This window comes from Saccostrea echinata, unplaced genomic scaffold (assembly GCF_033153115.1).
Source record: "Saccostrea echinata isolate AGI-Se365-2 ecotype Australia unplaced genomic scaffold, CSIRO_AGI_Sech_v1 ptg000007l, whole genome shotgun sequence".
In the NCBI taxonomy this organism is placed as follows: Eukaryota; Metazoa; Mollusca; class Bivalvia; order Ostreida; family Ostreidae; genus Saccostrea; species Saccostrea echinata.
The window spans coordinates 2,960,228-2,983,923 of NW_026889756.1; the positions used below are offsets into that span (position 1 = coordinate 2,960,228).

The 23,696-nt window shown below is 33.7% G+C and overlaps 2 protein-coding genes across 2 annotated transcripts; one reads left to right on the forward strand and one right to left on the reverse strand.

The window, feature by feature from the left end:
• Positions 1-2,014: 2,014 nt before the first annotated feature.
• LOC133180729 (GPI mannosyltransferase 4-like) lies at positions 2,015-4,396 on the reverse strand. The gene is made up of 2 exons (XM_061315197.1): positions 4,252-4,396; positions 2,015-3,878 (listed from the first exon to the last, which is right to left on the reverse strand). Exons 1-2 carry the CDS (start codon positions 4,388-4,390, stop codon positions 2,275-2,277), a joined length of 1,743 nt encoding a protein of 580 aa, XP_061171181.1. The 5' UTR covers positions 4,391-4,396; the 3' UTR covers positions 2,015-2,274.
• Positions 4,397-6,069: 1,673 nt separating this feature from the next.
• Positions 6,070-10,632, forward strand: LOC133180734 (nuclear cap-binding protein subunit 2-like). The gene is made up of 4 exons (XM_061315203.1): positions 6,070-6,177; positions 8,384-8,565; positions 9,282-9,420; positions 10,349-10,632. Exons 1-4 carry the CDS (start codon positions 6,106-6,108, stop codon positions 10,442-10,444), a joined length of 489 nt encoding a protein of 162 aa, XP_061171187.1. The 5' UTR covers positions 6,070-6,105; the 3' UTR covers positions 10,445-10,632.
• Positions 10,633-23,696: the final 13,064 nt, after the last annotated feature.

A 23,696-nucleotide genomic window follows, 5' to 3' on the forward strand; every position in this document is an offset into this window, starting at 1 on the left:
CAATGTTGTACAAATATACACACCTCAGGAATTGCAGCAGATTTTTCCAACATATGTTTTTGACGCTAGCTGCATATGACTGCATCTTGCTTGCCTATGTAAGTGAGTCAGGTTGGTTCTAAGCTTGATGCTCCATTTGATGCATAATTCAACAGCAAACAGTACAACCTAAATCCTTAATTCTAGTTCAGCACAGTACCGGTATTTATAGCTTATCATATGAAATACAAACAAAACATTTTAAGTTCCATTCCAAGAAAGATTTAGATGCTGCACATAGCAAACATTTTACCCTTGAGAGGCTGTAGTAATGGACAGCATTTAGTCTATAAATAGAGCCATACAAATCAAGCATGCATCCAGTGTAAATGTAAACTTTTCTTTGTTAAACACTTTCATTGATGGATGCATTTGTTCTAAACAGTTGAACCTCAGTATCTCAAACACTAATTTAAAATATTTTGAATACCAATGTCCATGGATATATTGTGTAATGGTAGAGGAGAGAAATGCAGCAGACCATACCGGGATTCGAATCTGGGCCCCTTGAATCTTGCATCAGGTGCTCTACCAAGTGAGCTATCTAGCCACCGGCAATTGCACCCATCTGACTGCCACATTCCTCCCTCCTTAAAGGTCTTTGGTTCCCATAGACAAAAACCTAGGTTTTTCCCTGGCAGGTCTTTCACCTGTCACTTCCAGGGCATGGCATGGTACCAAATGTAATGGGAGAGAAGAATGCAGCAGATCAGACCAGGATTCAATCCCACACCCCCTGAATCTGCAGTCAAGTCCTCTACCAACTGAGCTATCTGGCCACCAGAGATCAAACCCATCTGACTGCCACAGTTGAAGTTATTTAAAATTTGAAGTCCCATAGATATCTCGAAGTTTTTCTTGGCCCCATGTAGTTTGAGATAACTAAGTTTGACTGTATGTTAGATGCAGTGACTCAGGAGAAAGCACCTGTTTATCACAAGTATGATACAGAGTAAAATAATGACTTAATTGCTGGACAATATTCATGACTCAGAGCCAACATAAAAATAATAGGGGTCAGGCAGGTTTGATCACTGGTGGCCAGATTGCTCAGTTCGTAGAGCCCAGATGGTAGATTATCTGAGTTCAATTATCAAATCTTGGTTTGAAAGTTCTTGTCACACATTAGACAGTTATATGCATATAAGTCCTCTATGGTCAAAACAAAGAAAAAAATAAATCAATGTTAGGTCATTTAATTAACTTATTTGCACTAACCATATGACAGCAGCAGTAAGCACTTGTACAATGTACATTTCTTATACATGTATTACCATATATTCTACATTTAAATTCAAAATTTACAAGCCATTGCAGTCTATTTTTGAGGTCTTTATATACTAGTAGTTCTGATATGTTCACCCACAGTGTATAAAATGTTACCTTTTAATATAACACACATGTATATGATTCAAAATGGGACAAAGCTTTGTAAAGTTATATATCTATCAAAATTCATATAATGTAATATACTAGTAATCAATGTCATATATATGAGCAAGAACACATGCCTCTGGTACAATATTTCACTTAGTTTGCCACATGTTTAAAAAAATTATCAGATTTAATGATAATTGTCAGCTGCCACTAAATACAAGTAAATCTAATGCAGACTTGTGTGCACCATTCTCACCTCCAGCCAAAACGTAAAAAAATCAGGAATTTTGGATACATGGGAAGAAACGTGTTCATTACATAATATAAATTTAATTCACATGTATAGAAAAGGAAATATAAAATTGATACTGCACAATGAAGGATTACATGTAAAATGTCAGAATAACAGACATAATCTTATCATGCTCATTTAAATAAAAACAAAGACATTGATTTTCCGATTGCAGAAAGCAATGAAGATGGCAGTTTATGTAAAGATTCATAATGCAGTACATAGAAAGACAAAACAATAAAACACAGACAACTGAGTATTAAAGTCATTAATAATTACAAAAAAAAAAAATTAAAAATTGCACAATGGATTTCTTTGTAAGCTTTTTTACCATACAAAAAGTTATTACATGTATTGAAAAGTATATACATGTATTATTAAATGTTTCCATATCATACAATAATATTTGAATGCACTGGTTCTGTATGTTTCTGTAATAAATTGTGGGATAAATGTTTCTTCAAGAAACATGTGCTTCGGATTGTATGGTAAACAAACATGGCAAAACAAACTTACGTATAAACATTTCACTGCCCTTATTTGTTTTTATAAATACAAGTCCAGTGTTAGCTTTTTGACTTGATAAGATACAATGATAGTAAGTCTGAGAGCTTCCTCGAAGTTCCTGTAAAATTCTCCCAAAAATCCCTGACGACCCTCAGTGGAGGGGGATCCTCCATAGACAAGTGAAGGGGAAACATCTTGGTGACAACAAAACTGATATTCTGCTGAGAAAACTCCTCCATCAGAGTGCCTGGAAGGACTACATAACTGTCATCATTGTGTCGTGTTCTGATACTTTCGACAAGCTTTTGCATGGAGGAACCCTGAAGGTCTGTGATTTGTTCTAGAGAAGAGTTGCTAAGCAACAGAGATCTTGGAGGCATGTACGTATGGAAGAAAAGAAATTGGTCCTGATGAGTAAAAACTGCATGAGGGTTGTGTGTGTGTTTTTCTATGTATGATAAAAGGGGAATAACTCCTCCTTGGTGAAAAACTCCATAGAAAAATGTGCAAGTGATATTAAATATACTCCACACGGAGAAAAATAAATATCTGTAACGAACACAATGCAGAGTGGAGGCACACAGAAGAATCACTACGGGCAAAATGGGGAGGAGAAACCTTGGTTCTTGATGAGGAAACATGGACAGTATGAAGACAGGGACCATCACGAAACACAACAGGACATGACGAGGGGATGTGGACTGTCTCAAAAGGAGTCTTTTAACTTCTACAAGCATAAGCACCACAAAAGGACCAAACAAAATGAGTAAGTTGACAACAAGATGTGTGTACAGGGGGTGTCGTCCATGGGAGGATAGATTGTTGGGGTCTGTGTTGTATTTTATAAAATTCAGGGGAGTTACAACAAACAACTTGAAAAAATCCTCCCAGCATTCAGCAACATTTTCAGAAGTCACTACACACTGTCTAAATCTGGACAGGATGTCTACCACTGTTTTTCCGCTGTAGTATTGTGTGTCAATAAGAACCATTACAAGGGAGGGAAGAACAGCTCCGAAGGTCATAAAGGTGAAACATGACATCAAACCATCCCCGGCAATCACAACTGTCATAATCAGCCACAAGACGGGGCCCACACTAAAAGCTGCAAAAGTTGGTCTATCAAATAGTCCTATAGCTGATAAAAATCCTATCCAGAAAAAAGTCATACTGGAAATGTTCGTGATATGTTTACATCCGACTGATTTTGTATTATGTTTGTTTCGGAACTCTTCTAGAGACATCCTCTGGTATCTATCATGCTGTTCCTTCTGAGTCTCTTTAAACTCTTTATTTGCTTGTATATCTTTCACTACTTTCATCACCAACAATAACAGAAGGGAGAAAACTACAGTTTCAATGGAATTGGAGAATGTTCTTGTTAGATATGTAAGCATAATGTAGGATGACGCTAAGATAGGGAGAACAGTTTTACTCTCCAAAGAAGACAAACCACAAACACAGGCTACCACAAAATCCACCACCAGACTGAGGAGGCAGGCATTAAGCCGTGGCAGCACCACTGCCCAGCAAGACGTCCTTAACAGGGGAATCCCCTTCATCAGATAAAATGGGGGACCTGACTGGAAGTAAATGGGTGGTACAGATCGCAGTCCTGCAGAAAATTCCCAGCTCCGCAGCACAGAAATATTCAGAACATCACCTAAAATAGAGAAATAAAAACATTCTTAAGGCTTTACTTAAAACATTCAATTTTCTTTAAGATGTCTATGATTTATATTTAGTCATTAAAATAGTCCAAGATGAAACTGTGTATATACATGTACATGTATATAAATGACAAAATATTTAAAAGTAGAGTTTGGTCTATGAAACCTGAAAAAGGTAAAGACAACAAATCTGATCACATAAATTCTTTATACAGGGGAGAAAAGAAAAAAATAGATCCCTCTGAAACACCAGAGGTGGGATCAGGTGCCTAAGAGAAATAAGCATCTCAACCTGCCATGAGCCCTTGCATTAATTTAAATACATGTAACCAGTAATGAATTCCACAATTATATTTTTATAAATACCTGCTACAACTTCTGTGTTCTGGAAAAACTCATCTGGATGTATGTATCCTTGTTGTGGAAGGAAAACCAAACAGAATCGGAGTAAAACCAGACTCAACCAGATCTTGTGGGACTGAAGCCAGGCTAGGTATGGCATCATGGCTCTGATGCTGGAAGATAAATAGTCTACCTTAATTATTTCATAAAGTTCTGCCTTCTTTAAGTGTACTCTACCTGTATTAATAAATTATCCAGGTTGGCTTTATATCCATTGCATCAAGGTCCAGTAAAAAGGCCCTGTCCCAATTGAAAATTTACTATATTTCCTCCTTAATTTTAGGGTTTAAATTATTAAATGATAAGCATGCAAATAGAATTTCTCAGTGCTTGTTATATAGATTTAAAATGAATATAATGTAAGTCATCAGTATTTCCAAACTTTGTCATTTTTTTGGATTAAAATTCAGAATTGAAAGGGTACAGGATCCTGTACATAAAGGGTCAGTTAAGCCCCGTCTTGATATATATGATACATTTCTTCCGATCATTAGATACCCTCATCTTTTACTGACTGACATCACCAGGTGATGAGTAAAGGAAAAGATCACCCAATGGCATGGCTTTCTGACGATTTCTTTAAGGAATGAATTTAACAGCTACCCAAGTTATACTGAATAACCTTGGTGAAATGGGACAGTTTATGCTTTATACAACATAATTGTGAAATTTTGAATGAGAAGTGAAAATCTACATGCAGTTCATCTGATTCATTTTACTTAATAATTATATATAAACATGACTTTAGCTGTTATTTTCATAAAATTTTGATAAAAGTTTGTTTGTTCATCTCTCCTTAATTTTGGAGAAAGTGGAATCAATTTTCAATAGGTACATACAGATTCCTTTCACTGGACCTGCATGCAACTCAGATTAAACCCTGCTAAGTTAGAAAAGTCTGAATTTTTGTTCTCCATATATATTGACAATTCTCTACACATGTCATGCATATCAATATGTGTATCGTCTTCACCCAGAATTGATATTATCCATGTTTCCATAAATCATCCCTGTCCTAGCAATCCTATATCATAGAGAAACTGTTGCATCCATTATTTTGTTTTAAAGTGCTTTCGTAGAGTCTTTGATGTGTTTTATTCATTACATTTTTTAAAAGTATAGCTGTATGTCTAGACAGAATGTTCTATTGCCTTGTCCCAATGACACAGATTTTTCTAACTAAGCTGTATGATAATCAACATGCAATACTACTGAATAAAAAATAAAAATTCAGCGAGACAGGAAAGTCACTAGTATTAGCTGCTGTCTGTGTATGTTTCATGTAATGTACAAAAAAAAAAAAAAAAAGATTTTGTTGCTTGGCAGTCAGACATTCAAACATTGGACAAATATATTTGCAAGCATGATATAAGGTTAGGATGAAATTGAAATTTAATCTCGATCTTCCTTATCCTTGGGGTTGGTTATCTTGTGTTTGGGTTCATCAGAGATGTGTATATGTGGGTCTCTGGGTGTTTTTGATTCCCTTTGGACAAATATCCTTACCTTTCTCACTGTTTCTGTAGCTGTATACAAACGGAATAATAGTATTAAAAAGTTTACTGTTTCATAAACTTTTTGTAAAACATTTGCTCATTTCATCTTAATTTTTAACAGGAAAAATAAGTTTAAAAGTCATATTACCTTGTAATGCTCAAAATCTTAGTAGATGTTTTCACTGTTATCTAGTGGCCATACATTTACATTCGGAACATCTTTATAATTACGACTAATAATATGGTCTAGAAATTCGAAGAGTTCCGAAAAAAAAGAAAGCTAGAGGCAGAGAACCAGTCAACCACGCGAAAAAGGAGAGAAATGTCTGGATTTCGAGCAAAATTTCCTTCTGGATCAATCGCAATTAGCTCGTACAGAGACCAACATTATAAGGTAAAGACAAGCACACATTTCAATCTTTGCTCAAACCTGACTTTATTGTTTATGGTTTATAATAACATTTAATTTGATTTAAAATATGATTTTTGACATGGCCAAACTCTCCACAGAACGTACTTTCACTTTATTTATAACATGTTTTACAAAAAGTTTTCTAGCTTGGTAGTCTAATTGTAAATGCTCTCTAGAATGTACACAGAATAAAAAAAAAATTATGCGATAAATGGTAAGTTAATACATGTTTTGATACCCGTTCCTTTCTCATGTTTCTACAACACTGTACAAGGGAGGCAAAAATCATGACAACAGGGATAGATAAACAAATAATTTGCCTAAGATGAAAGATGGATGTTACTTAGTATCTGAAATATATATACTTGCCTGATCAGGCAAGTATGAACAGTTTCATTTGCCAGAACTAAGAATTTATTTCCCTGGACAATTGAACAACACTTAATATTGATTCCTGGACAACCACTAATATCCAAAGATACCAGAACCAAACACCACCTGGACAACCACTAATATCCAAAGATACCAGAACCAAACACCACCTGGACAACCACTAATATCCAAAGGTACCAGAACCAAACACCACCTGGACAACCACTAATATCCAAAGATACCAGAACCAAACACCACCTGGACAACCACTAATATCCAAAGATACCAGAACCAAACACCACCTGGACAACCACTAATATCCAAAGATACCAGAACTAAACACCACCACTCACATATCGCCAAACCCCCTAACTCCGTCACTACTCGAACTCTGTGCTGCTTGTAAATGAATGCGATTGTTACATCATATTTTACATGCTGAAAATCTACTATCAATTGCAAAGAAATTATGACAGTCAAGTTCAAGAATGCGTCAAAAATAAATAACAATTACACATGATATATTGTATCTATCATATATTCTATCATATATTATGTGAAATCAGTAAGTACTTTTTCCTTTATGCGCTATTCCATCGATACCTCCGACATGTGCGTCAATATGCTCATTTTTACATGTCAGTCGTATTTACGAAGGTCTTTGACAAAGGATTAATAAGACATACAATATTGTATGTGCATCATGTGCATGGCTAAAAATATTTTATTTTTTGTCTCAATTGCCCTAATACGCTACACGTTGGAGATAACGTAGCGTGTCGTTATTACATATGAAATACGTTATATTAATGTTATTTTTCCTGTTGTAGATACTTTTCCTGAAATACAACTTAATACTATTTTAAATCTTCAAAACTAATTTTCTATATTTACAAGTTTAAGATGAAGGGAGAAGAAACCAAACTGGAAAAAAAATTATAATCAATTCGTTGACATATTTTAGAGGGCCCTGGTGACGGAGTTAGGGTTCATTGAACGTAATGTACAGGGATGTGATACGTGTTCTATTTATAGTAGTTTTGTATAAGCCCAATAACTGAATTTTTTAAAAATAATTCTGAAAACAATGTTTAAGTTCATTACTAAGTGTAGCAAACAAGAAACAAATCAAAAAAATAATTGAGAGAGTAATCTGGCGTGTTTTCCACTTGTGGTGATGAAGTTTGGGTAGGAGAGGATACATGCACAGTCATGTTCAAACCTCAAAAGAAACATAAATAATTCTTCTTTCCCCTTAACAACTACACATTGGGAATTCCATGTACTTTTACCATATATTTTCCAGTTGAGTTAAGGAGTGTGGACACAATTCTGAGTGATTGCAGTTGACTATATGGCTCACCTTTGTAAGAGTTCAGGGCCAGATTCAGATCCTGGTCATGCATTTACCCCCTTTTATAACATTTCTGCTGCTGACTGTTCCTCGACTTGTGAATGTCTTTCCAGGGGGAAAAAATCTTGTTTGTGTGTATTTTAGAAACAGAGACATTAAAAAGTGGGGGAAATATGTTGTAGTGTACTCACTTTCTCAAGTAAGATTTGATCACTGGTGGCCAGATAGCTCAGTGTAAACTGTGGTAAATGCTTCCAAAGATTATAATGTCAATCACTGCATCACACCACTACTCTAGATCAACTTTATATGTTGGAAAGCTCTCTGTTATTTAGTATACACAATATTTTCAAGACCACTGTACTGAGCTTGAGAAAACATTGATGGCGTCCTATACATTATATAACTTTACTGTCTAGGAAACCTCTTATAAATCATGTATATATAATACATACATTTTAGGGAAGCCGAGCAGAGCAGGAGAAGGCCTTGTTGACGTCCTCTACGTTATATGTAGGAAACCTCTCATACTACACGACAGAGGAGCAGATTCATGAGTTGTTTGGGAAATGTGGGGACATCAAGCGAATCATCATGGGGCTGGACAAAGTGAAGAAAACGCCCTGCGGATTCTGCTTTGTGGAGTATCCTTTTGTGCTATGATGTCTAATATGTTTATGTATAAATGACAAGTTAACTCGTAATGTAAGTGATTATCAGTAAAAATTCAGAGCCATGTTTCAGCCATCGTCCCAAGCCACGGTCCAGAGTCAGCATATAGCTCTCTCCTGGCAGTGCTATGCAATGATGTGTTTCAGCTTCTCAGAAAAGTAATTGCACAGTCATTTTAATTTGTTAAAGATAAAGTCAGAATTGCATATTTTAGCTGATATGATTAAGTATACATGAATATAATCACAATTTAGCTTCATGTCTTTGATTTTTGAGAAAATTTTTCAAAACCATCTTTTCTAAAAATTGCAAAGTTTGCATTAATTTTTTATTAAAGAATTTTAATATCAGTTTGGGAAAATTGACAGAGAAAAACTTGATATATTTGTTAATATTAGGTGTTAAAAAAAAACCCAAACCAAACTTTGTTTTATCTCTATCTTGATGTTCTTTTTAAAGTCTAAATGACCATGAAGTCAGAACTATTTTAAAAGAAAAATAAATCACACCGCTAATTTATTTTGTGTACAGTGTATATGAATGTAGAGACAATTATAATTTTGATTTTAATTTTAAAGGGACACAACCCATGAAACAGAATATGATGTGAAAAGATTCTTAATTTCCATTATTGAAATAATTACATGCAAGATTGATAATGGCAATTAGTTTTTCCTGAACAACCAAGATACTACACACGAGAAGACGCAGAGAATGCAATGAGATACATCAATGGAACAAGGCTGGATGACCGGATTATTCGTACGGACTGGGACCACGGCTTTAAGGAGGGTCGGCAGTATGGGAGGGGGAAAAGTGGGGGACAGGTAAAAATTTATAAATTATGCAAAATGTATCAGAAACTCCTCCTTGGCTATTACATAGAGAATAAACATAGCTCTTTCCATATCACATCCTGTATCAGCCCAATACACCCATATCAGCCAGAGGGCCAGAGGCCCGAGAGCTGATATTGCCAGAGGGCTGATACTTGGTTATGGAAATGGTGTGTTTTACATTATTTATTTCATATAATTTATCACATACATAACCAGCTGATAATATACAATTACAGTCTAGGTATACCTCTGTTAGTACACCATTTCTAACATTTCACTTTGTTTCTTCAAAATTTGATGGGAAAAAGGAAATTTTTAGAAAAGTTAATCACATCAAGGACAAATTAATACCTAATCTAACACATCAATATTTTAGCACAATCAGAAAATAAACTTCATGAAGAAATTTAATTTCATGTACAAGTTAAGAGAAAGAAAGCATATATTTATATAAAGATAAACTTATGTGAAAGTTTCATGAGGTACTGTGTTGATTCTAAGTTGTTCAAATCATTGGCCCCAGGGGGTAGGGTGGATTCACTATAACGAGTCAGAGATTTATGCTGGATTAAGTAGGAAAAAGTTTTGTATATATAATCATGTGTCTGACTCACAGGACGCATGAATTTCACTGCGAGCCATTAAATTTGTATGTATCGATGCCAGGCTGAAGGTATTAAAATTTCCACAAATTAAAAATTCACATTTATAAATCTGTCTCAAATTAACTAGCTGTACCGTTATCAAAGCATTAGGTATATATGCAAGTCAAGTGACAGAACTCAATAAATAAAAAAAAATAAATTATTCTTATAATAAAGTTATGCTGACTGAGTCCTTCAGTCACAAAAGGGCTAACTGAAGTTGAATTTAAAATTGTTTTCCTTTTTTTAAATACATTTATCCTAAATTTCAGGTCCGTGATGAATACAGAACAGATTATGATGAAGGAAGGGGAGGTTATGGAAAAATAGTAGCTTCAAAGATTAACCAATCACGTGACCCCATGTGATCCCAACCTTGTGCAGACAGATGTGTGTTTGTCAGATGTTTTATAAGGACATGGCTCTGAGAAACAGACTCTTTCTTGATTATTAAGGAAAGGATCCTCTGGAAAAAACTGCTAGTCCTACTTTCAAAAAACATCAACTTCCTGTTATGGATGGTCTGTGTTCTGGGTGGATTATTTATACATTGTATTGATATGTTTAAACAAATTTTCTTTGAATATAATGTTGCAATCAGCATGACCCATGATCATTTTAGTGACTTTTCATTTTGTGAATAAATGACTCCATATGGCAGGATGTACACTTTTATTGAAAGAAAGTTTCATGATCATGATAAAACGCTACATTGCATTTTTCATATGTCCTGACCTCTCTGTATAAAATATAATTACTGGCACCGTCATAATGTTTTTTTTCTTTTTTCCTGCAAATTCAATGTCCCTGCAGCATTATATTATTGTATGCATAAAGAAAATGATTGGTAATAAATTAGTGAAACACGCTTATATAAAATGCTCATGAATTTTCTTAAATACATGTGTGTAAAATTCTGTAACCCCTTTATTCTAAAATTACAGAGAATGAAAATCACTTTGCTTTAAGTGTAAATTCATTATAAGTGTGTTTGCTGTATACATGTTTTACTTTATGTATAAGTTGGAAAAATGGCTGTCTGTTTTTATCTGTATAAAAAGCATAATGAGTTTGTATATAAAAGAGAAAACATTAAACACACATTTTCTTTCATCTTTTACAATACAATTTTCGGATAGAGATTTTTTTTCTTTTAATCTAAACTACAAAGAGATTTCTAATAATCTTATGATTTATGTTCTAAAGAATTAGATTAGTTTGAAAATGTCCACTAACTTCAATCCTTATATATTATATCATTAAAATATAATATGAAAATCAATTATTATTGATAATAAAAAAACAATTAAAGAAGAGAATTTTCTCAGTAAGTTTCTGTCTGCATCTTAAAGATAATATATCCATTTTCAAAATACTAAAAGAGTAGCATGTGAATAGTGCTGCTGTCAAAAAATAACTCCTTAGCATTATAGAAATCGAGACTACAAATAAAAAAGGAGATGTATGGGTAAGAGGATGGAATGAACTTTGTATATTGTATATGTAACGAAATGAATGACACCATATTCCTGTTAATCAGTAAAGGATACATTTGTTATCAATCTTAATTATAAAAGTTTTGGATGGGAAAAGTTCATGTACAAAGCAAAAGCTAATACATGAATTTAATCATCAACAATTATTCTGTTTCATTGAATTTCAGTGCGTAGAATATATTTTTATGCAATTGTCAGCATGTATATTTCATGCAATACCCTTTCATACACATCAAATCTTCAAATTATATTTTCAGTGAATGCATTATAATCGACCTAAATTGTTAGAATAGTAAGGTTTTCCTATATATAAATGAAGTAGGGTTTGTCACATCCCATGCTCACTCTTACTTTGTTAGCTTAGTCTCATCTTAGATTTTCTTATCATCTGTGGTCAGTTCCTTTGTCTGAAGTTGGTTATCTTTTCACTTTTCAGTTTTAGTTCCACTGGTCAGAGATCAGAAGAGCTTATGCCATAGGAAAGACTGTCTGTAAACAGTTTTTTTTCTAAATGCTACTCCTCTTACAGTTTTGGTCCGATTTCAATATAAATTAGTATACAAGTAGACTACACGAAGATACATAATTCTGTGTATCAATTTTTTTTTATTTCGGTGAAGGGTGTTGCCAGGGTTATTTAAATAGAAATATACCTGTGAAGTTCTTTCAAAAGGCTACTCCTCCTAGAAATTTAGCCCGATTTTAACATAACTTGGTACACAAGTAGGCTATTGTAAGTTACATAATTCTGTTTAAATCTGTTTTTGATTTCAATGAACGGTGTTGCCATGGTACTAAAAATAGAAATATCTGTGAAATTCTTTCAAAAAACTACTCCACCTATAGTTTCAGTCTGATTTTAAAATACTAGTAACTTATTACACAAGTAGACAACACTAAAACACATAATTCTGTATATTGGTTTTTGATCTAGATGAACAATGTTGCTATGGTTACTAAAAATAGAAATATCTGTGAAATTCTTTTAAAAGGCTACGCCGCCTATAGTTTTAGTCTGATTTCAACATGACTTATAACGTGTCGGAAGATGATATTAAAATTATGCTTAAGTTCCTCATTGACAACATTTATGTAGTCTTTGGAGACCCTGTCTTCCGACAAACTGTTGGAATTGCGATGGGCACTAATTGTGTTCCTTTATTAGCTGTTTTTATATTCCTATGAAGCAGAATTTATTCAAAAACTACTCCATGGGAAGATGAAAACTCTGTGACCTTCAACTCGACATTTAGATATATTGACGACATATTATCAATTAACAATAGTTACTTCCATTCATATGTTGACTCGATATATCCCATAGAACATGAAACAAAAGACACCACAAAGTCTACAATATCTGTTTTATATTTGGATTTTTTACTGACTATAGACGAGAAAGGCCAACTAACTACTAAAGTTATGATAAACGAGATGACTTCAGCTTTTACATTGTAACTTTTCCTCAATTATGTAGTAATATCATTCATACATTCTGTAGTTACAAGTGTATTCAAAAGCTACTACATGAGAAGAAGGAAACACTTGCTATGGCCTTCAATTCAATATTTGGAAATATCAACAACGTAATTAACAAGTTACTTCCATGCATATGTCGACTTTATATGTCACAGTGAACTTGAAATAAAAAACACAATAGAGTCTGCCACATTCGTTTCATATTTGGATGTTTTACTGACTATAATCGATAAAGGCAAACTAACAACTAAATATAGTATAACAAACGAGATGACTTCAGCTTTTCCATCACCAACTTCCCTTGTTTATGTAGAAATATCCCGTTATCACCTGCATATGGTCTTTACATCTCCCAACTTATTCGATACTCAAGAGCTTGCTCCGACAATTTTTAAACTGAGACAGGCTACTGACAGATAGTTTATGTTACAGGGATTTCAACAACCTCGTATAAAATCAGCAATTCGTAAATTCTATGGTCGTTATATATGGCCTATTTTGCAAATATAACGTATAGTTGTGTATTTTAACTGAAGTTTTTCATCGATATCAATGTGTTAGCACTATTGGTCAGAGACCAGAAGAGCTTATGCGATAGTAAGTTGTCCGTCGTCCGTCCGTCTAGCTGTCTGTCTGTCTGCAAACAATTTTTCAAATGCTACTCCTCCTAAAGTTTTGGTCTGATTTCAATATAACTTGGCACACAAGTACACTACACTAAGAATCATAATTCTGTGTACCAGTTTTTGATTTTTCTGTAAACGATGTTGTCATGGTTACTAAAAACAGAAATTTCTGTGAAATACATTCAAAAAGCTACTCCTCCTACAGTTTTGGCCTGATTTCAATATAACTTGGCACACAGGTAGATTACACTGAGATACATAATTCTGTATATCCATTTTTTGATTTTGGTGAAGTGTTGCCATGGTTACAAAAAAGCTGAAATTTCTTTGTCATATTTTCAAAACAACTTGTCACCCGCATGGCACAGTGGTAGAACGTTTGCTCTAGAGTCGCAGAGTAAGGAGTTGATCCTTACGTCACAGGTTCGAATCCCAATGTGAGACATGGAGACCGGTCCTTCGGATGAGACCGTATAAACCAAGGTCTCATGTCGCAATAGGTGCTGCCATGAAAAACATCTCTTACTGTTCAATGGCCCTGAGTGCCGAGCATAGGTCAAAATTTGCAGTTCTCCATTGGCAAGTGGTGGCGTCTCCATATGAGTGAAAAATTTTTGAGAGGGACGTTAAACAACAAACAAACAAAATATTATTTCGCCTACAGGTTGGTCTGATTTTAATATAATATGGCATGCAAGTAGACCACACTGAGATACATAAAAGTCTTCTTTTTTTTTTTTTTTTGGTTGATTTTGATGAATGATGTTGCCATGGTAACTAGAATCAAAATTTCTCTAAAATTCTTTTAAAAGGCTACTCTTTCTACAGTTTTAGTCTGATTGCAATTCATCTTGCAACAAAAAGAGAGTAAAACAAGGATTATTATTTATTTATTTCTGTTGCAAAGTTTCAAGCCCAAGTGCTACTTTTCTCTTCTTTTGTTATAAGTACAAAGTAGAGCTACAGTCTTGACAGAGACTTCTGGTTTTATACTGAATTCGACTACGGAATGTTCCATCTACCTGACCTATACTTGGGGCTCATGGCAAGTGTGACTGGCCAACAGGGGATGCTTACTCCTCCAAGACACCTGATCGCACCTCTGGAATTTCCAGGGGTCTGTGTTTAATGTCCTCCTTTTATATAGATTTTTTAAAAGATCTATCACTGTTCATTATCTAGATTTTGATTTTATCCTAATGGATGATAATGTACGACCTCATAGATTCCATCTCTATTTATTGAGGGGTTAATCCACTGAAGTTGAACTTTTTTCTAATTTCTAATAAAAGAACGGTTATCTTGAAATTATAATATCTGATACGTTCTGTGAAACAAGGACTTGCGGTTAAATGTTATTCAACTATCAGATATTTGCTAATTTAATTTTTGTATTCATATATTTACTCATGTTTGTGTGTGATGTGAAAGAAAGAAAAGAGAATAATAATATATAAGCTTCTCTGATCACTCGATGTCCGTCGTCCGTCTAGCTGTCCGTCTGTAAACTTTTCACATTTTCAACTTCTTCTCAAGAACCACTGAGCCAATTTTAGTCAAATTTGGAACAAAGCATTCTTAGGTAAAGTTTACGGAAATTTAAATTGTCAAAATGAAGGGCCACGCCCCCTTCCAAGGGGAGATAATCAAGAAAAGACAAAAATAGGGTGGGCTCATTAAAAAATCTTCTTCTAAAGAACCGCTGGGTCAGAAAAGCTAAAACTTATATGGAAGCATCATGGGGTAATGTAGATTCTAAACTGTTCAAATCATGACCCCCCAAGGGAGTATGACGGGGCCACAAATGGGAATCTAATTTTAACATTGAAATATATTAGAAAAATCTTTAAAGATATCTTTTCTTTTCAAAAACCACTGGGCCAGAAAAGCTGAAACTTATATGGAAGCATCCTGGGATAATGTAGATTCTAAATTGTTCAAATCATGACCCCCGGGGGTAGGGTTGGGCCACAGTAAGGAATCCAAGTTTAACATTGAAATATGTAGAAAAAAATCTTTTAAAAATCTTCTTCTCAAGAACCACTGGGTCAGAAATACTGAAACTAATGTGGAAGCATCCTGGGGTTGTGTAGATTGTAAATTGTTCAAATCACGACCCACTCAGTGGGTAGGGTGGGCCACAATAGGGAATCTAAGTTTTACATTGAAATATATAGGAAAAATCTTTAAAAATTGTATTCTCAAGAACTTCTGAGATAGAATAGCTGAAACTTAAGTGGAAGCATCTTGGGGTAGTGCAAATTCTAAATTGTTCAAATCATGACCCCCGGGATTAGGGCGGGGCCAAAATAGGTATTACAAGGGGGGTAAATCAGGTGAAAAACAGCAAGGCCAACGTTACTCAGGTGAGCGTTGTGGCCCATGGCCCTCTTGTTTTGGTCATTTTCATAATAATTATTTGGGGTAAATTTTACTTTTCTTTCATCTCAGCCATACAAAATCTAAATGAACGCATTACATTATAAATTAGTTATCTTGAGCTGATAGTGAACTCCCTGTAAGCTTTTGAAATTCATTAAACAGAGAACGTCATTTTGACTCAAAGTGAGTGTAATTTTACCTTTAGTACACATGTACATGATGTATGACAGTGAAACTATACCTGAAATATTTTTCTTTGGTTTAAGTGGGGAAACACTAAAGTTTGAACCCCCCCCCCCCCCGGAAAAAAAAATGAAATTTAAAAAAGGGCCTTGATCAATTAACATTAATATTTCTTTTAAGGTTCATTTTTACCTAAAACTATTTGGAAAGCTTCTTTAAAATATTTTCCAGAACATAAAGTCTGTAATAAATGGAATAATGAGATGTCCTCATAAAATATGACATAAAAATCAAAATATAATGTGACTCTTTCTCTGCTAATATTTGGGAATCAAGATTTCAACAATGGGCATTATACATATCCTCAACATCTGGATGCATGTAAAGGGAACTCTTATACACCGGAAATTGCCATATTTTCCCCACCTTATCGTATTGTTTGATATTATTTCAGTAAAGTATATACACATTGTAACTTGGTATAATTTAATTTTCTTTGTATTCTAGCCTCTGATTGGTTAATATCCAAAAAGGAACACAAATTATTTCTGTATAACCTGGTTTGGTATGGGGACCCCCCCCCCCCCCCCCCCGACAACCAGCTGAATCATCTGTATCCATACAATCCTCTCATTTCCAGTCCTCGGGATTCATGGAAAATTCCAGATTAAATAAATGTACCTTTAACTTCAAACAATAATTCGATTTTACCACATGTAAACAAACAACGAGGTTGCTAGGACTATGTATCAGTTTTTACCTCCCCTCGCTTCCCATCACTTCCGTTACTATGGTTGTATTATTGAGCGGCAAATTTGAACTAATAAAAAGCAAAGAAATTTTACACCCATAATTATTTAATGATGATAATGATAATAATGATGAAAAAAATCTTAATATACAATTAACTTTCTTACTTTGCTGCAATTCTATAATCTGATAAGAGATAAATTTCAAAGTTCTTACAATTTTATGCAATAAGTTCCTAAATCCCAACCCCCCCCCCCCCCCTTTAAAAAAGAACAAACAAACAAACAAAACAAAACAAAATAAAAAAAAAAGCCTTAACAATGTGCAACAACAAATTTATAAGCCCTGCACAAACTGAAATCTAAAAAAACTGCAATATTTTCATATGTTCAGTTTAGCGATGTTATTTAAGATGTGTATACTGTCTATAGTGTCTACTGAGGTCAACATGTAAAAAAAAAAAAAAAAGAATAAATGGATGATATACATTGCACGGCAATAACTTGTTACCCCTCCCCCTCTAAAAGAACACACCTAGAGAGTGATACTATGCCTAAAATCAATGTAGCTTTTGACATATATACTACAGGTATGCTTTAGGTTAACTATTAGGTTAACATAATTTTCATGAACAGATGGTTTAAAAATATAGATAGTAATAGACATTAAATTATTGATATAATTAGATTCATGTCAGTATTATGTTTTGGATATTTTAATGTTTCTTTCCTATGGATAGTCATGCCCTGTTATTAATTAACTTATTATTACAAAACGTGTGAGTTTGAGTAAATATTGAGAAAAGTAAAAATTTTCACTGGTACTTGCCGATAGTGATCTTCTTACTGTCCATAGGCACTCCCCAGCTTATTTGTTAAAAAATATATATCTACTATACAATAAACATATTTATAGTATAGTAGATATATATTTTTTAACAATTAAGCTGGGGAGTGCCTATGATTTTTATAAACTTAAAAATCAATTTATTTTCTTAAAATATATAATACCTCTCCAATTCTTTAATATGTTCATAATTGTTTAGGGTAAAATTCAGAGCATCAAAATATTCCACCAGTGCCTGCGTTTTTTGTGCACACTGTTGTATTTTCCCCACTTTTTTTTAAAAGCAATTAATTTTTGATATCATTTGGCATTTATCGGCAGGTCCAAGATCATTTGGCATTTATCGGCAGGTCCAAGATTTTTTTTGAAACTTTCTTGTATAGAAAATACAAATTAAAAAAATATTTTTAAGAAAAAAATAATAACAGTCACCTATATTAATTAAATATACATTAATTATAACCGGATGAAATGACATATATAGGTATTTTCCACCGATGTGCGAAAATAGGTAACCTGTTGCCATCGAAACAAGACCAATCGATCATTTCCAATAATATTTTTATAAAATGGGCTTATAATGTAATTATTTCAGCAAGTTTCAACAAAATCGGCGAGAGTCAATTTCCATATCACATTTTGATGCTTACAGAGAATGACTCTTAATGCGCAATTTTAACATACATCTGATACTGTACATTTAATTCATTCTGACACAGTGTCAATTTTAAGGTCTTCATTTTCATGTCTGGCCCATCGCCTGGCGTAATCCTCTACAGAATCCATAATGTTTGTGAGCAACAGTGATTTCAGTTCACCAACAATTCATTGTCTTTGAATATTAATCCTGGAGATAAATGACAGGTGTCCTATGTTGGAAATTAAATAGATAAACTCCATATTTATATCTTTATATGATATAATTTTCTCAGAGCCTAAAAATCATTTTTCATTGGTGAATAGAGGGTCCTTAATAGGAGTCTATATGTATCAAGATCCGTTATTGATCGGGTGTGGTCTTATTGTTGAGCCCTGATCCACAATCAGGTATACATGCTATTATTTTCCATTTATTTTATTTAATTATTATTGTAAATAGATTGTGAACTATTCATTTTATTGCAATAGTTCTATTTGAAATAGTTCTTACATATATATACTCTTACTTTTCTATGCTCAGTATAACGTGTATTACTTTTATGATCTATTATTTTAAAGGAAATCGTACCTAAATTCATGATGAATAATATTATAAATGTAACATGTTTGTTTTCTAAATATTTATTATTTGTTATTGATATTTTCAGGGCTTTGTTTGTTTGTTTATACATTCAGCATTTAATAAACTACATGTATGAGAACCTGAACCGCAGAGTTTGTCTTCACTAAGAAAACCCTGTTACAGCTGCTTACTCCTTCATGACACCTGATCCCACCTCTGATGTTTTAGAGGTTCCGTGTTTGCTCTGCTCCAAATTATTTTTTTTCATTGGACTTTTGCGCTCGATTAGTCTTTGTTATCTTCATATTTCATTGTGTACCAAGTCTAACTGAAATTGGATTAAGATTGTAGCTTTTTGAAAGACTTTCACTTTATTTTTGATGACCATGGCAACACCGATTGTTAAAATCAAAGACTGATATACAGAATCATGCATCATAGAAAAACCACCTTGTTAACAAATCTTGGACCAAAAGCATTTTGTAAAATTGTTTGTAGATGGAGAGACAGACACTCAGATTGATGGACGGACGACGGGCATTTTATAAATGCATTAGCTCCTTTGATCTCTGATCAGTAGAGTTAAAAATTAAAGTTTGACATGACAAAAAGGAAAAACAGTTTTTAAATCTCCTTAGTCAGAGAAGCAAGATGGCACAGGTTATCATTATGAGGCATTGACCTCCTGCTTTAAATATACTATATAGCCAAAGTGTAAATCAACATATTTAATGCTTCCTTTTATTAACTTGATATTGTCCTGTTTATTCTGAATGACCATACCTTCTCCTGTTTGATGTTCTGCCTTTACTGTGTTATTTGACCAATATTATTTTATTTTCACCGTACAAGTTCGCAGAATACCATTCACAGAAATGATTCTAATAATTTACTAGCAATATCCTTTTGCCTCAAATTACGTATACCCCTCAACCCCTGAATGATCTTTTGCAAATTTCAATGTCATGTTTATAACTCATCACGACGCTACACCTCTGTCCTTGGCATCTCAAGATAAAATATACGAGGAAGTCCAAGAAATGGAATGTACACTAAGAGTCATGCATCTGAGTAGACCTACTTTTTCTAGATGAATAAGGTTTCATTTTGTTGATTAATAAGTCCATTCCAAGTATATCATGTATATCAATACTGCCTAGGACTGATGCATCTATAGAGGCAAACTACCAGACTTTCTGTGGATGCTGCATCTATTGACACTTTCTAGATGATTAAATAGTTAATATTTTTGGAGCATGTTTTCCATTTCCAAGTAACTATGTATCCCTTTCCTTACCAGAACTGCTTCAGATGCTACAACTGGCAATTATATTTTCGTATATTGACCTGCAAGGCTCAAGGGTTTTAGAGCTGGTCCATTATCGGGTTACTATAAGGCACTATCTGTACAAGTAATATGTAGAATTCATCTAGGGATGTCCACTAACTAGATACTTTCAATGCTTTCATCTAACCAACATTTTCTAGATGATTGCACAGCGAGGTCAAGGTTATTTCCAAGGCAAATATTGGTCCCACCTGGACCTAGCTGGCATAAACGATGAATGCTGCAAGACATGCTTTGTATGCTGACCGACATGTGTTTGATGACTTAAAATGTTAACATTTTTCGAGCAAGTTCATTCCAGATTAACGATAAGTGTATCCCAGGCTAAACTAGCTTGAGGTAATGTACCTGATGACATTTATTTTCTAGATAAGCAAATATCCAGATCAAACTAGTGTGGAAAATACATCCGAAGATGCAAACTACAAAACATGCTGAGAATGCCGCATATGACTTACAGATTTTAGATGGCCGAACGTTGTTTAAAATATTGAATCATGTTAATTCAATGTCCCTTTCCAAACTTAAACTGTTATGCTGCAGAACCACAACCCTCATAAATTGCACACTTGATAATTCATTACCCGCAAGGATATACTACACAGCAGACTCAACCACCTAACTACAAAAAACCTTACTACAGCCAATATTTGAAATTTAATTTAAACCCTGAAAGACCAAAATTTTCAAAAGTGCGAAGATCAACGATGCAGGACTTGTCAAGTAATACAATTGTAAGCCAATGAAACCAAAATGTTTGCAAAGAGTTTATTAACTGAAAGTTGTGAGTCGTAAAGCTGATCGTACAGTCGTTCTCTCGAAGAGCGCCGTAGATCGTATTTTATAATGTACAATACATAATACGCATTTACGTATGAAATAGACAAATCAGATTCAAGTAAACAAGTTATTCAATAAATTTGTACAAAATCCTGGAATTTTATAAAATAAACTGTAATTGAAACATAAACTTTAATAAGCTTCAGTCCAACGTCCTAGTATTGTGCAAAAGTAAATATAATGTTAAGATAATTTTTAACAATGTTCCATTACTGTTCCTGCATCGTCGTCCCAAGACAGATAAACATCCTGGTAGCTTACATTGTCCTTAATCCGATTACCAGGTTTGTTTATTCTTACGGAAAAGTCTTACACTTTCATATCCCGATTGGATTATAGGTCAATGCACTCTATCTGAAGTACATTGTAAATAGTTTAATATGTTTATTTTCTGATTAAAATAATTGTCTCAAACCCTATAGGTTTACACAATCCGGTCAGTCCATATTTAAAAAAAAACGGAATGAACTTCAATTTGAACTTCATCATGACATATCAATCCAAAAAAATCTCATCTACTGTATGACGTGCCCTACATGTGAGGAAAATTATATTGGACAAACAGCATCCAAACTGGCCGATACGTATGCAAAAACAACAAAGACCCAACCATAAGAAACAAGATAATTAATTGTTTACCAATATCGAACAAATTTTATTGATCTCTAGAATACAAATATAACAATCAAAAAGTCAATGTACTCTATGTATAATATTAGTGAAGTGAATATTTTTAACATATGATAAAATGTAATATATTCATGATTTTGTTCACTTTGCAATACAGATATATCACATACTATATTATTTTCTAGAAAATTCTAAATATTAATAAAAGTTTTATTCTAAATAAAATGAATATCCCACTCATATTCATTGAAATCAACACAATACAAAATACACATCATCTTTAGTCGGCTAAGTGTTAAAAGCACTATTTATGTAGATTGTTTTAAGAATAAATAACACATTTCTTTTAGACACAGCAATAGATCTAAGATTTATTTTTATATACTAGTAGATAACTCGAGTAATATTTGCCGTCGTAAATGTGCAAAGATTTATACGGAAAAAAGCACAGATTTGCATATTTGAACACTTAATAAAAGTACTATTTGTTTATAAATATTTATAAAATACATTACCCTATCACATATTCAAAAACCTTTTTACAAATTTCTGCTTATTTTCTCTTCTCAACAATCTGGCATCTTAATTTGGAGAAGATATTTTTTGTACTAATCGAGATATATACGATTTCTGCAATGTGTAGTCCCCACCCACTGACGTCAGATAGAAAGAAAGCAGCAGAGATTGACATGCATATTAGGCTTCTGACCTTTCACTTGGTGAAATTTACATTCAGGTGTAATTATCAAGAAATGTGTACATTTCCAATTATATTTCCTTAAGATTGTTTGCAGATTAGAAAAAGTTCATTTTCTCATGACCTAACGTGGGATGAGTAGGAATATTTCCATTGTGATGTGATTGAAGTAAAAAATTAGTGCAAACTTTTTTAAAAAAAAGATCATCGAATGAAAAAAAATATGTGGCAAATCATCAGAAAAATAATGTTATATAAGAATTTAATTCTTGAGAATTCATTAGGTACATGAACCACAACGCTTCAAGCCTGCATATTTATCACGAAGCGCTAACGCGCTTCATGATATATGCAAGTGTGAAGCGTCTTAGTTCATGTCCTCATATCCTCAGGACAGATTGTTGTCGTCGTCGGCGACAAAATGTACCTACCCTCACTGCAAATATCGTCGTCCATCGGTACCTAGATGAGCCTTGTTTTCCTCCTGCACAATGGAGGACAAAATGTACACACATCGGCACATTTTGTCGTCGGCGAAAATATGTACTGTTAACATTTGCACACATTGTCGCTGATATATTGTGTTGAAGAATATTTACTAAGGTCATGAAGAGAGAGAGAGAGAGAGAGAGAGAGAGAGAGAGAGAGAAACAAAATGTATGGCAGATAAATAAGAATAAACAAGTATTTATTTAGGTTTTAGTCAGAAAATGGGGTCCAGGATCGATGTACACCACTACTATATGCCACAAAATCTTGAAATATCTGATAAATCAGCCTATTCTTTCATTCTCGTTATGTATACTAGGAGATTGAATGTTGATTTTTATTGTTCAGTAGTAATGATTATCTGGAAAATATTTTTGCGTTATTTTTATACATGTGCCGATATAATTGGGGTTAGGATCAACATTTTTATCTCACGTACCTGAGCTGAAAGCTCAAAGGAACTTATCTGATAACATTTTGTCTATTGTCCGTCTGTAAACTTTTTACATTTTCAGCTTCTTGAACTAGCGGCCAATTTCAACCCAACTTGCCATGGATAAAGGGGATTCAATTTTGTTCAAATGAAGAGCCATGCCCTCCTTCAAGGGAAGATAATTAAGAATAAGTAATAA